Source organism: Podarcis liolepis, assembly GCF_965112155.1.
Source record: "Podarcis liolepis genome assembly, chromosome: 1".
NCBI lineage: Eukaryota > Metazoa > Chordata > Lepidosauria > Squamata > Lacertidae > Podarcis > Podarcis liolepis.
In genome coordinates this window covers 83267981-83284712 of record NC_139554.1, presented here as the reverse complement: position 1 = coordinate 83284712, position 16732 = coordinate 83267981, and the positions used below count along the sequence as shown (strand labels likewise).

The 16732-nt window shown below is 42.6% G+C and overlaps 2 protein-coding genes across 2 annotated transcripts; both read left to right on the top strand.

Annotated features, from left to right (window-relative positions):
* Nucleotides 1-1221: 1221 nt before the first annotated feature.
* On the top strand, nt 1222-5475 carry LOC310686789 (olfactory receptor 4S2-like; the record flags this gene model as incomplete). Its single annotated transcript, XM_083460936.1, has 2 exons — nt 1222-1269; nt 4502-5475. The coding sequence occupies exon 2, from the start codon at nt 4546-4548 to the stop codon at nt 5473-5475; it is 930 nt and encodes a 309-aa protein (XP_083317062.1). The 5' UTR covers nt 1222-1269; nt 4502-4545.
* Nucleotides 5476-15741: 10266 nt separating this feature from the next.
* LOC310714611 (olfactory receptor 4S2-like) lies at nt 15742-16732 on the top strand (the record flags this gene model as incomplete). Its single annotated transcript, XM_083520073.1, has 1 exon — nt 15742-16732. The coding sequence occupies one exon, from the start codon at nt 15742-15744 to the stop codon at nt 16678-16680; it is 939 nt and encodes a 312-aa protein (XP_083376199.1). The 3' UTR covers nt 16681-16732.

Sequence of the window (16732 nt, the reverse complement as noted above, 5' to 3'; positions counted from 1 at the left end):
ACCTGTGAAGAAAAGTTAACCTGCAAAACCTGTGAAGGAAAGTTAACCTGCAAAATAAGACATTAACTGAGGGTGCGTAGGGTGGGAGAAGCTCTGGAGCCAAGTGAGGATTCCCAGGTAAGATCCTCCCTCTATTGTGTGGGCAGGTAATCCCTCCCCTACCTGGCCTGGTCTCCTTGGCAACGCTTCCCCCAGGTGGGAGTGGACAACTGACTGAGGTAGGCGGAGACCTCCAGGTATCCCACCTGAGGGAAGGCAAAGCCAAGCCTATGCTGATGGGGCCGCTCCAGATCTAGGGGCTGCGCGCGTCCACGCAAAAGGCGCCCCCCGTTTTAAGCGGGGAGCGGTCATTCTCCACCCACTTTCTCCAAGCCATGCATCATTTTATAAACGTCCATCATGTCACAAGTTGCCTTGATTTTAAACATCAGAGCCGTACCAGAGAATGAACCAAACTCTGGAGTTTCTATTCTAACATCTAAAAATGAAAAAGGGATAATGATAGAAAAAACAAAACCTTGATTGATATTTCTGTCCTGTGTCTTAAAAAAAAGTTTTGCATTGCTTCCTCATGAACGTTTTTCTATTGGGAAACGTCTATATTCTTTTGAGAGCTTATTAACTAAATTGATGACGATGATGCGCTCTTGCAGAGCATTATCACGTGCAAATATTTCAGTTCAGAAAAAGGAGAGGAGTGACAACCTTCCCAAAGATTTTGTAGAAGCAGCAGTGATTTGAGATAAATATATCGAGTCAATAGCTTCAGCTGGTCTTTTGCTCTCAAGAGGGGGATTTGGCCAGCGTCACCAGCACTGGGACAGATGTCAGTTGGAGGAATTGCAGAGCAGTTCAGTGATGCAAAGAACAGATAAACTTGGTAGAGAGATGCAGCAACTTTGGTCACAGAAGGTATAAAGGAAACTTTGTCAGTGCTGGCAGATCGTGAAATAGGATCTCTTCCAGAGGACCAGTTTATTTTTTGCACAAATTTTTCAGGGAAGTTGCACAACATCTGCCTTCTATGGAATGGTCATGCTGATTTCTTTGTGAGGTGCTTATATAACATTGCATCAGGCAAATGTTTTCACATACTTTCTAGCACATTTTATCACAGAAGTCTGCATTTGTGGGGTGGGGGTTGGGTTTGTTGTGTACGAACTTTAATTGCACAACCTGAATTTGCTGGTATGTGGTTGAATCTCACCTGAAGATAAGCGACAGCCCAGCAGCGCCCTTAAAGGACACTCCTCAATCAAGACTACCCAGGTAAGAACGGCGAGATACAGTAATGAAGCGTACAGATCACTGATTATTATTGCACTAAAGAAAATGTTGATTGGGATTTCCAAATGGTTCATTTCTTTCTTTCTTTAATGCTGCATCGAGGTACATACAACACTTCCTTATTTATTCTTAAAACACTCCTCAAAGTGCCATTTTAAAAATTCCATTTTATTTTGATGTGACATTACACCCCCCTCTCTGGCAAAGTCACGATGGGTTCAGAACACGTGGGAAGGGGTAAAAGTTTATGGGTTCTTTTCCTTTATCCTGAGGCAACTGGAATAATCACATGGTTAACATTTTGTAAGATTCCAGGTCTCTTATTTCAGGCATGAGTGTTCAGTGGTAAACTAAATGCAAATTGTGAGGGCAACAAGGGTAAGTTAAAAAAAAAAAAAGAGAGGTTCAAATCATGATCAATAAGAGGCAACTAAGGTGCAAGAAAAGAGATATTTTGAGTCTCTCTGCCCATATTGGCAATGTCACTGATTGACAGATAATAACTTCACACAGTTATCTAATGTTTCTGCTACTGCAGGTTCTTGATATGTGCCCCAAAGAGGATAATAAAAACCACATTTAAAAATGTGTCCTTTCCTTTCTGACCATGGTGAGAAGGTTGTACAAAAATGTTGAATGGCTTGCTTAGGTCAAGGACGGGGAAACTGTGGCTCTCCAGATGTTGTTGGACTACAACTCCCATCACTCCTAACCATTGTCCATAGTGGCTGTGGGTGATGGGAGTTGGAGTCCAACAATATCTGGAGAGCTACAGGTTCCTCATCCATGGTTGAGGTGGTCATGATACTGGGCTTGGTTGCTTCCGGTTGTCCAGCCCAATCCAATGCTTATTCAGAATTAAGTTCTGATGGGTCAATAATGGGCCTTATTCCCAATACATTGTGCATTGGACTGGAACTCTTTGGCCCTGATGCAAAGAACAATGACTTAAACAAGAGACTGTGGGACAATAGCTGTCCATACAGAGCCCCATTTGCTGCCTAACAGCTGATCCAGTATTTCAGACTTGACATTGATGATCCCCTCTAAAAGGCAACAGGGCATATGGACATGGTAAGGAACATAGCTCCATGGTTGAGCATCTATTTTGAAGGTCCCAGGTTCAATCCTTGGCATCTACAGGTAGGGCTGGGAGAGGCCCCTGTATGAAACCTTGGAGAGCCATCATCTGTCACTGTAGAGCAGGGGTCAGCAACCTTTTTCAACTGTGGGCCAGTCCACCGTACCTCAGACCATGTGGTGGGCTGGACTATATTTTGAAGAAAAAAAATGAATTCCTATACCCCACAAATAACCCAGAGATGCAATTTAAATAAAAGCACTCATACTACTCTTGTAAAAAAACAGCAGGCAGGCCCCACAAATAATCCAGAGATGCATTTTAAATAAAAGGACACGCTTATTCCCGTACTGTCTGTGGGCCGGATTGAGAAGGCTATTGGGCCACATCCGGCCCCCGGGCCTTAGGTTACCTACTCCTGCTGTAGAGCTATATGGATCAGTGATCTGACTCAGTCTAAGGCAGCTTCCTATGTTACACAGCCCAACACTAAGCCCCTCGTCTCATGTGATCATTGCTGTTAGTGTGGAAAGCATTGATCATTTGTTCTTTTATTGATCTAACCGGATCACAAAAATGTTGGGAAAAGTATTTAGGTTATGATATTGACATCATCAAATAGGAAATGATAAGGAACAAGGTATCTGTGAAATCAATCACAGTAAAGATTCAAGACTCTACTCAATATATTCTTTAGGTGGAACTATACGCTGGTAATATTTTCATACATTAATCCCAGTCTGTCTCCAAAATGCAAAAATGTAAAAATGTCTCCAAAATGTAAAAAACCCAAAGACACGTATTTCCACTTTTGGGGAGATGGTGTTCGTAGGAATTAATTTAATAACTCTGGGTGACTTCCAACAAAATATTAAAATACAACAATTAACCCAGGGGTCTGCAACTCCGGAGCCGCATGTGGCTCTTTTACACCTTTGCCACGGCTCCGGGGCGGATACTAGCGAGGGGAGGAGGCGCATTGTGCGCCCCGACACTCCCCACTGTGGCGGGCGCTGTACTGGCTGTGATGTCGCATGGGGGCAGTGCGTGCGTTAGTCACGCACCGTCCCGACATCACCTTCCCGCCCGCCCGCTACATTGTAAGGGGCATGTACGCTGGTCACTGTTTTGAAGGGGAGTGAAGAACACACACACACAAAAAGGTAACTTGTTAATTTAACGTTTATTTCTATGAGGAGGAGTAATTCTGAGGAGTCAAACAAAGAAATAATAAAAAGTGACAAAAAAGTTATTTTTATAATGACGAGTTTTGCGGCTCCCAGGTTTTTTTTCCTTCGGAAACGGGTCCAAGTGGCTCTTTTTGTCTTAAAGGTTGCAGACCCCTGAATTAACCAATATTAAAAGCTTCCCTAAACAACTCCCCATCACCAGTAACAATAATTATTTTCCAGGGAATGTGAATAAAATGACCCAAAATTGTACTTTGTCTGCATGTCTATGTTTGATTCTAGTTTTCATTCTGCTCTGTTGCTTTTCTTTGCTGATTTCTTCTTTGTATGCTGTTGAAGTGTATGCTTTTGTTCGAATAAATAACTTTAAAAATAGATAACCATCATCACTGTAGGGGCTATCCTTAGTATACCACTGGCAATAGCTGCATTAAGGGAGGTGACACAGCAACAAGGAAACATCAGTGGCACCTGAAAATACATGCATTACTAGGTTGTTCATGGCAGTCTCCGTGGCTGATTTGAGAGCGACAGTATTCTATGGCGATGTTAACAGGGCTGTTCGGAATAAGGAAAGCAAGTGAATGAATAAAGGATCAGATTTCTGTACAGATGTTGAAAACAAGTGTATTTTATAGCTGACTGTAAAACTTTATTAAATCTAGAAATGTGAATAGCCCGCTTGCATCCCAAGTTATGGACTATTCCCCCAATGAACCATTCTGCAGCTGACTTACCACACCTCCTAGATTTCCTTTCTTGAATTGCTGAATACCAGTTGATTAACTGCAGAGAGAAAAATCTTATTCTATATTTTTAGAATGTGAATCCTCGGGAAACTTCAGATGTTAACATCTAGTTTGTGGATGTGTTGTTTTTTCATTGCTGTATTCGAAAATAACCCTCATTGTTGACACTGTTCCTTATTTTTGTACAATGGCAGGTTGTTCTAATTCTGCGTTGTAATCGACCGTCTCCTCTGACTGCATGGCGAACAGGAACAATGTGTCTGAATTCATCTTCTTGGGACTCACCGCAGATCAGGACTTACAAAAAGCCTGTTTTGCACTCTTTCTGGTCCTCTACACAGCAATATTAACGGGGAATGTACTTATCATTGCCACCGTCAAGAGCAGCTCCCGTCTGAACTCTCCCATGTATTTCTTCCTGAGTTACCTCTCCTTTGTAGATATTGGCTACTCATCTGCTACTGCCCCCAAACTGATTGCAGACTTCCTTGTTGAGAAAAAAATCATCTCCTTTGCTGGCTGCATGACACAGCTCTTTGTGTTCCACTTCTTTGGTGTCACTGAAATCTTCCTCCTTACAGTGATGGCGTATGACCGGTACATAGCTATCTGCAAGCCCCTCCATTACACAACTATTATGAGCAAAAGTGTATGCAATTGGACGATGAGGGCATTATGGCTGGGAGCATTTGCACATTCAATGGTACAGACTCTCCTCACCTTACATCTCCCCTTCTGTGGGCCCAATGAAATTGACCATTATTTTTGTGATGTCCACCCTCTATTGAAATTGGCCTGTACTGATACTCATATTGTTGCGTATGTTGTCATTGTCAATAGTGGCATGGTTTCTCTAGTCAGTTTTGTTCTCCTGACAATTTCATATATCATTATCCTAGTCACTCTGAGAACTCATTCTTCTGAAGGGCGCCTCAAAGCCCTCTCCACCTGTGGCTCTCACATCACGGTAGTGATTTTATTTTTTGTGCCTTGCATCTTCATCTACCTGAGGCCTTCCACCACGTTCTCAGAGGACAAGGGCGTGGCCGTGTTCTACACCATTATCACCCCTATGCTCAACCCTTTGATTTACACCTTGAGAAATGAAGAGGTGAAAAATGCAATGAGAAAATTATGGAGCAAGAAAAAAGTACTTTGGGGTGGTTAATTAAAAAGCGTGAAATAAGATTATGACTTTTACAGGGCTCAGCCATTAGATCTGAATCTGGAGAGGAATGGTTCCCTCCTGATATGGTTTCATTTTTTATATTTTAGTAAAGGAAGGACTCATACATTTGTGTTCTTGCTTAGTGTTCTTTTCTATGCAAATAAATATGATTATACTCAGAGCAGGCCACCAGGATAAAGTATATTATGAACCGCTTCGAGAAGGAGCCACCTGAGACGCCGGTATTACAGCCACCAGCCCATAGGGGCCCCTCATTCACGGTAGAGGAACATGAGGTGAGACAGGTTTTGAGGATGGCGAATCCGAGGAAGGCGGCTGGACCTGATGGCATCACTGGAAAGGTGTTGAAGAGCTGTGCGGATCAGCTGGCGAGGGTCTTTACTAAGATCTTCAATAAGTCCTTACACCAGTCTATTGTCCCATCCTGCCTGAAGTCGTCAACTATTGTCCCTCTGCCTAAAAAATCCACAATCAGTAGTTTGAATGACTATAGACCAGTTGCACTGACTCCTATCATCATGAAGTGTTTTGAGAAACTGGTGCGCCGTCACATTATTTCCTGTCTTCCATCAACTTTTGACAACTACCAGTTTGCATACAGAGCAAATAGATCCACAGAAGACGCCATCAATACCACTCTCCATGCTGCTCTGTCCCATCTGGAGCAGCCGGGGAGTTATGTGAGGCTGCTGTTTGTGGATTTTAGCTCTGCTTTTAACACTATCCTCCCCCATAGACTGGTGTCCAAGCTAGAGGCGATTGGACTCTCCAACTCCACCTGTCTCTGGGTTTTGGATTTTTTGTCAGAACGTTCCCAGAGGGTTAGAGTAGGGTCACACATGTCCACAGCCCTTAGCCTTAACACCGGCTCACCACAGGGTTGTGTGTTGAGTCCCCTGCTCTACACTCTCTATACGTATGACTGTACAGCCATCTATTCCAGCAACAAAATCATCAAGTTTGCTGATGACACTACGGTGGTAGGGCTCATTTCAGGAGGGGATGAGTCCGCCTATCGGGACGAGGTGGAGCGGCTCTGTGTTTGGTGTGGAGAGAACAATCTGGCTCTTAATACGGCTAAGACCAAGGAATTGGTGGTGGATTACAGGAAAAAAAAGGCGGACATTCAGCCCTTGTATATCAACGGGGAACGGGTGGAGAGGGTGGCGGAATTCAGGTTTTTGGGAGTAGCTATCGATCAGGGCATGACTTGGAGCGCACATACCACTGCTCTGGTGAAGAAGGCCCAGCAGAGAATTTATTTCCTCAGACTTTTAAAGAAGAACAATCTGAGTGAGAGACTGCTGGTGTCCTTCTACCGAGGCTCCATAGAGAGCATTCTTACATACTGTATTTGTGCTTGGTTCTCCAGTTGTACAGCTAGGGAGAGGAAGGTGCTCCAGAAGGTCATAACCACAGCCCAAAGGATTATTGGTCATCCTCTCCCATCTTTGGAAGAACTGTACGGTTCCCGTTGTCTTAGGAAAGCAAATAACATCCTGCAAGATTCATCTCACCCGGGACACGGTCTGTTTGCACTACTGCCTTCTGGCAGGAGATATAGAAACATCAAGTCAAAGACAAATAGACTGAAAAACAGTTTCTATCCAAGAGCTGTGGCCTTTTTGAATGCTGTAACTCGATAGTGTGACCTGGGAGTTTGATGGGTGTGGTGTGGGTGTGGTTGGAATGTGGTTTGTTTGGTTGTTGTTGTTGTTTTGCTTTTGTTGTTTTAAGGGATGGCATCCAATTTCGTTGCACTTTGTGCAATGTTGCACTTGTGTAATGACAATAAAGAATCTATTCTATTCTATTCTATTCATACATTTGTGTTCTTGCTTAGTGTTCTTTTCTATGCAAATAAATATGATTATACTCAGAGCAGGCCACCAGGATAAAGTATATTATGAACCGCTTTGAGTTTTTTTGAACAATCAATCAGTATATGATCTTTATGGAATAAAATAAGCAAATAAATATTATATTTGTTAGTACCTAAAAATAGGGTTGGCATATTTCAAAAAGTAAAAACCAGAAAGTTGTTCAGGTTTTTTTAATGAAAGGAAACCACCAAAATTGTTGAGCTTTATAAAGGAAAACCTGAAAGCTGTTGAACTTTTTTTTTTTTTTTTAAGGAAAACACCAAGAAAACTGAAGATCCAGGACAAACCACTGCCTTCTGGGAATTCCCCCCAGACATCACTTCTGCCTTTGAAATCCCAGTAATGTCCGGGACATATGGCAGCCCAACCTAAATGCTTTCATGGAAAGAGGTGTGGCGTTGAAATGACAAGAGGCTTTATTGCCTCATCTGCAGAGGGAAAGTGACTTTTATGTTAGGACACTACAGTCTTTTGCAGAGAGTTAATTTTTTAAAATTAAAAAACCCTAAAAACTAAAAGGAACTTTTCTTGAAAATGCTTGCTCAGGAGCTGCTTGGGTTGGTGGTGGGGAGGGGAAGGTGGAAAGGAGGGCAGGGCACTGCAATAAGGGCACTGTTTTGTTTTAAATTGCCCTTTTCTCCAGGCACCCGGGAAGAGTATGAAGGGTGAACTTTGGGATGTCAACTAGGAACAAAACAACGTAAGAAGAAGTCTGCTGAAGAGGCCCATCTAGTCTGGCCTTATGGTCTCTCAGTGGCCATCCAGATGCCAGTACTCTCTCTGGTATTCAGAGGCATTCTACCTCCAACAGAGGAGCTAGAACATAACCACCATGGCTACTAGCCATCAATAGCCTTATGACCCATGAATCTGTCTTCTCCTCTTTTAATGACATCCAAGTTGGTGACCACCATTACTTCTTGTCTTTGTCCATGGAGTTTTCTTGGCAGGGATACTGGAGTGGCTTGCCGGTTCCTGCTCCAGGTGGATCACGTTTGGTCAAAACTCTCCACTATGACCTGTCCATCTTGGGTGCCCTGCTTGGCATAGTTCATAGCTTCTCTGAGTTATGCAAGCCCCTTCGCCATGGCAAGGCAGTGATCCATGAAGGGGTTCCACTGCGGGATTCCACTGTGGGAGGCAGTGGAGCACAGGAGTGCCTGGCGTGCTCTGTTCCATGGGGTCATGAAGAGTCGGACACGACTAAATGACTAAACAACAACAATTACTTCTTGTGAGAGATTTCCAGAATTTAACTATGAGCCGTATGAAGAAGTAGTTCCTTTTTTTCTGCCCTGAATCTTCCAACATCCAGCTTCAATGGATCTCCCCCGCTTTCCAGTATTATGAGAGGAGAAATTCTCCCTTAACAACCTTCTCCACACCATGAATATGGTTATACACTTCTGCTATCTACTCACCATTCCTGTAGATTACTATAAAAAGGCATGACCCAAGGAGGGTGCCTTCTCAAAGCCTGGTAAGTACTTGCCTGGCTTCAGGAAGGAAGTAGGAGGGCTCCTCCTTCTCAAAACTCGGCTTCAGCCTGTGTCATGTGGGTGCAAATGGCCTTGCACATGACAGCATACCACGAAGGTCTGCCCCTGCCCTGGAGAGCAGCTGCAAGTCAGAGTATGTGATATTTATTCCTTATTAATTTTATGAGCTGCTTAACCTGTCCTTTAACACAAGGTCCCAGGGCAGCTTGCAACAATAGAATATGCAATTATAAAATAAATAAAATAGCTGCAACCATAAAAAGAAGAGTGTAGAAAATGGAACTAGATGGAACAATGGTCAGATTCGGTAAAAGGCAGGTTCCTATGTTCCTATATTGGCTTGACTGGGCTTGCATGAGGAGACAAGGGCATCTGAGGAAAAAGCTAGCCTGATCCAGTTTAGCCCAGCAGAAGATCAGGATGTTGAGGGTGGAAATTGATACCTATGCAACCCATACTCCCTCTAGTTCAGCTAGGGGCCACATGCAAGGAGAAGAAGATGCCCCTATGTGTAGCTGAACGAGGAAACACATTTGCTAACAGATGCTGTGAATGCAGACTGATCCACTGCTGGGGCTGTGCACTCTTTAAAGAGTAACAATTGGGCCAATCAAATGTTTAAGAAGTGGGCTGGTGGGCTAAAACATTTCCTACTCTTCCTTTCTCTCTGAACAGATGTTTGGCAGAATCACTGCCTTTTGCAGAAGGCCCCATATAGATGCAGCCCTGGCTGCTGTGTCGCTACAGAATAGGAGTGGGGCCATTGTTCTGTACCTCTTGATTTTATGAAACCACAGACAATTGAGGAATAGTAGAATGCAGTTGAGGATCCTGGAACAATTCAGGAAAAGTTGTGGATGCATCCCCCTTGGGCATAATTAAAAGCTGCAGATAAGGAGTAGCTAAACTGTGATGCGACATCAGACTTGGCAAAAGTTCCACAAAGCAAAATAAAAAATTCCTTCCAGTAGCACCTTAAAGACCAACTAAGTTAGTTCTTGGTATGAGCTTTCGTGTGCATGCACACTTCTTCAGATACACTGAAATAGAAGTTGCCAGATCCTTCTATATAGTGAGAAGGTGGGGAGGGGTGTTACTCAGAAGGATGGTGGGAATGGGAGATAGGCAGATAGCTGGGAGAGCCTGTTGACGACTCTTAACGACTGTAATAGGTCTTACAGGAAAAGGCAAGGGGTGGGAAGGTGAGAAATGGCTTAGTTATGTATAGTGAGATAAGAATCCAATGTCTTTGTTAAGCCCAGGTCTTTTCATGGTTTTAAGTTTGGTAATGAGTTGTAATTCAGCAGCTTCTCTTTCCAGTCTATTTCTGAAATTCAGAAATAGACTGGAAAGAGAAGCTGCTGAATTACAACTCATTACCAAACTTAAAACCATGAAAAGACCTGGGCTTAACAAAGACATTGGATTCTTATCTCACTATACATAACTAAGCCATTTCTCACCTTCCCACCCCTTGCCTTTTCCTGTAAGACCTATTACAGTCGTTAAGAGTCGTCAACAGGCTCTCCCAGCTATCTGCCTATCTCCCATTCCCACCATCCTTCTGAGTAACACCCCTCCCCACCTTCTCACTATATAGAAGGATCTGGCAACTTCTATTTCAGTGTATCTGAAGAAGTGTGCATGCACACGAAAGCTCATACCAAGAACTAACTTAGTTGGTCTTTAAGGTGCTACTGGAAGGAATTTTTTATTTTGACTATGGCAGACCAACACGGCTACCTATCTACTACTGAAACAAAGCAAAATAGTTATATATCCTTTGGAGGAACTAACTTTGCCTCCCAGGAAGAGACTGGAAGAGCTTAATTGTTGATGAAAGGAGTAGTTGTGTTTGGAACCCTTATGTATACTTGACCTTAAATATTTCAATCACAGTTTAGTGCAAGAAGATTCATAGAAGAGAACACTGGCAGATGCAATAAGATGATTTCTTCTTACACCATTCTGTTGAGTACAAGAAGAAGCTGAAGATAATATGTGGTCAGGTGGCACAGCTTTTCATTCTTGGGTTGAAAGCATCAGTGTTTTTTAGACTTTAAAGCATCCTGTGATAACGAAGCTCTAATGTTGCAGGTGGTTTAAATGCCATGAACTCCAGAGTTGCTCAGCCAGCAATAATAAAATGAACTAGTCTTCAAAGCAATAAGATAAGCATAATTAATTGCCTCCTCCTGCAAAATATTGACAATTGTCATAGATTTCATGAAGGACATGGGACCTACTCTTCAGTAAGCACTTCAGCTTGCTGGGCAAAGCAGTTGGTTGGAGTGCTACTTCATTTCTAGATCTACTTGCAGGGAAAGTTTCTTAGCTTAGTCATGGAAAAGCTCTGTTTAGAAGCAGAGGCAGATGTAGGGCAGCACGACTGGTTCTCACCCTGGGTGCCAAGCTTAAGGGGCACTGCAGGGCATTGCAACTATGACGCAGTGAAGTGAACAGAATGGAAAATGAGAGGTTGTAGTGTTGCAGGAGAGTGGGAAAAATGCATAAATACTATGTTCACTGTAGTGGATATCAGCCTCCACAGTATGTTCTGGATCTCAACTACTCAATAACAGTAGAAGAGCAAATTTATTTATTCTCATTGCAGGTGATCTAGTCACAGATGAGGAGTTCAGGTGACGCAGAACATAAACAATGTGACAGAGTTCATCTTCTTTGGCCTCACCCAAAATGAAGACCTGGAGAAAGTATGTTTTGTGCTCTTCCTCTTCCTCTATTTAGTCATCATGCTGGGAAACTTCCTCATAGTTGTCACTATCATCTTCAGCTCCTGCCTGAATTCTCCCATGTATTATTTCCTAGGCGTCATAATTACAAAAGTCATAAACAATAAATAAACCACATCAAAAAAAGACACAACCAAAAAGAAATCGATTTCCACATAAATCAAAATCTAAAACGAAGAATACAGCACTAATATCACAGTTTAAAATAACATAGGTAAAAAATAACAGCAATTTTTAAAAACCAACAAAAAACACTGGAGTCATCTTTGCCCAGCAGCAGCAGTCCTTTATGGAGCCCGTCAAGCCCCGCCCTAGACCAAGTGGTGAGTGGCAGGACTGGAGCCCTCGGGCACTTAGCAGGGGAATCCTCCTGGGCATCAGCAGCAGCAGCAGCCAATCAAGTTAACTGAGCGGCTGTTCCTGTACTGCCCACTTTCAGGTTGGTTGTGGAGGTGCCTTGGCCATTAGGTGGTGACTAAGTAAATGGGGATTGGAGAGGAGGTTTGGATAGGGAGTTTGCATGCTAGCCAGAGGCAGTTGACAGGTCCAGTTATGGTAAGTGATGCAGCAATAAAACTGCTAGCACAATTGCAAAGCCAAACAGGGTCAGGTCTGGTTTCAACTTCGTTGGGGGACCATGTGTTGAGATTCCTGCATCGCAGAGGGTTGGACTTAAGTGACCCTTGTGGTGCCTTCCAACTCTACTAATATGTGCTTCTAAGTTGGATGTGGGAGTGTGTTTGGGTGGTTCTTGCTAATGAGCACATATACAGTAATAGCAGCCTAAACTTGTGTTTAGTAAAGTGATTCCAGCTTACCCCAGCAGAAGATCAGGAAGTTGAGGGAGGCATTATATAAATATGCAGTCCATAGTCACTCCAATCCAGCCAGGAACCAAATGCAAAGAGAAGCAGACGCCCCGTATGTACCCAAAGCAGAATGAGAAAATGCATTTTTTCAACGCCCCCCCCCGAAGTGCTGTGCATGTACATGCTGGATTAGGCCAATCATATGTTTAGAAAGTAATCTGGTGGGTTAAACTATTCCCCACTCTTCTGTCCTCTCTGAACAGATGTTTGGCAGAATCATTGCTTTTTGAAGAAGGCTCTGAATAGATGCAGCCCTGGCCACTATGTGGCTACAAAGTTGGAGTGGGGCCAGCCATTGTTCTTAACCTCATTTATGAATCACAGACAATCCTGGAACAATTCAGAAAAAGTTGTGGATGCATCCCCCTTGGGCCTAATTAAAAGCTGCAGATAAAGTAGTAGTTACATTGTGATATGACATCAACTTTGGCAAGAAGTCCACAAAGCTAATAGTTATGTATCCTTTGGAGGAAATAATTTGGCCTCCCAGGACAAGACTGCTGGTGGAACTTAATTGTTGCTGAAAGGAGTGGTTGGTCTCCAGGTGTTTGGAACCAAGTATGTATGCTTGAGATGATTGTAAGATGCAGTAATATACATGTAATTCCTTCTTACAGCTTCCTGTTTGGTGCAAGAAGAAGCTGAGTTTCATACATGGTTAGGTGGCACAGCTTTTCTTCCTTGGGTTGAAAACACAAATGTTTAAACTCAAGAATCCTGTGGCACTGAAGGTTGGTAAAGAAGCTCTAACCTTGTAGATGATGTAAATGTCATGAACTTCACCATTGCTCTAGTGCAGGCTTGCAGCAATAAAATGAATTCATCTTGAAATCAACAGGGTAAGCGTACTTAATTGCTTCTCACCTCTGATTTCCAAGTTGGGCACTCATTACAGTACAAATGAAAATAAAGGCTGTTTCTGCAGCCTTGACTCAAAACAGAACATATTTGTTTGCCTGCTTATCAATCTGAGAACTAATGAGTACTGTTGTGCTGAATTTGCACATCTTTGCCTTTAAATTTTTCAGGGAGGTAACACAGAAAAAATATTGGGGAGAGTTTCTAGTTAGGAAGCCACTTCTGGGTTTGAATACAGGAAAGTGGGGAAATCTGTGAGGTTTCAAATGTCTTAGGGTACCTCCATATGACCGGTTTATGATGCATACTAGGGGTGCCATGTGTCCTCTTTTTCCAGGACACGTCCTCTTTTTCAGGAGTAAAATTTCTGTCCAGGTGGATTTTTTTTTTAAAAATTGCCAAAATGTCTCTGGCTATACTTTCTGGATGAGACATAGACATAACTGGTGGCTGAAGACTTGCTTTCCTCTTCTCTTCTCCTGCCCCCCTCAGCAATATATTATAGCTTCTATAGCCTACATATAGTAGCGTTATTAAAAATGAGAGTTGTCACAGTGACCTCTTTTTTGCTCCTCAGAATATGGCAACCCTAAATATACTGATTTATTTGTAGGGAACATTCATCCTGATTTGCTTTTGGAGTGTTTATATGCCTTTCCATTAATTCATTCATTCTACACCCTTCATGCATATCTCCATCAGCTTGCAGGAAGCATCCCACAACAAAACAGGAAATTTAGGTTTGTGCAATTAAAGTGAATTAAACATTCTGTTGCCCTAGTGCAATGAACCTGCTTTTAAAAAAGCAACAGACTTTCTGTGGTATGGAAAGTGATGGGTAAACCCATTGAAAAGTGTGGAATGAACAAATGACTAAAAGGATGATATGTCGAAACAAATCATGATGGATGCACAGTAAAGCCCTGCCATAATCTAAGGGCTTGCCCACACTTCTGCTTGCCCATGCCTAGAAAGCAAGGGACTGAGTGGTTTTCTGCTTGTCCCATGCTTTCCAGTTACAGGACCGAGTGCTTTTGCCTTTGCCTTGTCACTTTCCTCTGGAAAAATCACTCTTTAGCAGTAAATCAGAGCAAATGTCAATCTGGAGAAAACTCGATTTACGTTTTCTCTGATTTGGCAGTAAACAGCAGGTTTTCCTGGGGGGAAACAGCAGAGCAAGCAGAAGTGTGGATGAGCCCTAACTTCTGTGTCAGTTTTGTACAAGCAAATCAGGATGAGTGCTCAAAAATCTATATCTAGATTGGATTAGTTGCACTATGGTGACAGAACACTTTAATCCACTTTAATTGTGGAAACCTGAATTTCTGGGTATGCACTTGAATCCTTCCTGTAAAATACTGACAGTCTGGAGGCACCCTTAAGAGATTTCATGAAAGCTGCAGAACTTACTCTTGAGTAAGCGCTCTGGCTTGCTGGGTGGGGTGCTTACTGCCTTGCAGATCACCTTGCAGGAAAGGTTTCTTAGCTTATTCATAGAAAAGCTTTGTTAGAAGGCACTCCATTAAGCAGAATTGTATATAAATTTGAGAGCTTTTTCAAGCATTTCTTCTACTCCAAGACAAAGAGAACCAGAATTTATAGAAGGCTTTGCCATGGAATTCTACTCAATATTGATTCAGAGTAGATTCCAATGTATAGTTAGCAGAGTAACAACTTAAACACGTTGCAGGATTCCCAAAAAATAGACCAGAGGCAATTGTATTTCATCTAGCAGAGCTTTACTGCTATTGAAGGCAAATGAGCATAATGGTCACAAATCCAATACATTCAGGATTGGCACCATCCATAAGAATTCCAGTTGCAGCAGACTTAACTTAAACTTACAATAACTTATAATAAGTCTGAACCTTAACACTAAGCATACTATGTACAGAACACCACACCAGACGGAAAAGAGATAGAAGGAGAGCGTGAAACCCAGGCTCCTTCTGGCCTCTTATTATAGTCAGCATGACCCTGAAGAATAGATAACAGAACCAATTTAAGCCAGCTGTACTCAGCTTCCCTGAAGGAACGACCCAAACACCATGAACCTTCTGCTTGCTTCTTTCACACAGAGAAGCTTCCAGAACCCTCTTGAATTAATTAGAATAGGAAAGATCAATACTTTCTGCACTAAGAAATGCAAACTGACTGGCTTTTCTATAAATCGCCTACAGAATGCCACTGATTATCTCAGCAGAAAAAATGGGTTAGTAATAGCTGTTTTGGGGGTGAGTGGGGACACACACACACACACACACACACACACACACACACACTATAGTTGATGTCAGGCTTGCCATGCAATATATTTCTGGATTTCAACTACTCATTAACACCAGACGTTACAGAGCAAACTCATCTCTTCTCATTGCAGGTGATGCAGAACATAAACAATGTGACAGAGTTCATCTTCTTTGGCCTCACCCAAAATGAACAGATTGAGAAAATATGTTTTGTGCTCTTTCTCTTCTTATATTTGGTCATTGTGTTGGGAAATCTCCTCATCATTGTCACTATCTTCTTCAGCTCCCGCTTGAATTCTCCCATGTATTTTTTCCTCAGCTACTTATCTTTCGTAGACATATGTTACTCTTCTGTTACAGCCCCCAAAATGATTGCGGGCTTCCTTGTCAAAAAGAAAACCATTTCCTTCATTGGCTGCATGACACAGCTCTTTGGGGTCCATTTCTTTGGCTGCACTGAGAGCTTCATCCTCACAGTGATGGCGTACGACAGGTACATTGCAATCTGCAAACCTCTCCACTATACCACCATTATGACCAGGCGGGTTTGTGGGCAGCTGGTGGTAGCCTCGTGGGTTGGAGGGCTCATGCACTCATTGCTGGAGACAATTGCCACCAACCAACTTCCGTTTTGTGGACCCAATGAGATTGATCATTATTTCTGTGATGTCCACCCTTTAGTAAGATTGGCTTGCACAGATACCTACATTATTGGTGTCATTGTGGTTTCTAATAGTGGAGTCATTGCTCTGAGCTCCTTTATCACCTTGGTTTCATCATACATTGCCATCTTGGTCTCCTTGAGGTCTCGCTCTTCTGAAGGGCGTCTCAAGGCTCTATCTACCTGTGCTTCCCACGTCACGGTAGTCATTTTATTTTTTGGCCCATGCACCTTTATGTACATACGTCCTTCCAGTAACTTCTCAGAAGACAAGACTGTGGCTGTGCTTTATACTGTGATCACACCAATGCTCAACCCATTGATCTACACACTACGAAATGAGGAGATGAAGAAGGCCATGAAAAAATTGTGGAGTCAAAAAGCGATTTCAAGACGGAGAAGAAGAATGTGACATTTATATATTTTTTCATTTAAGCCATGTGAGTTGCAATGATTAAAATAAG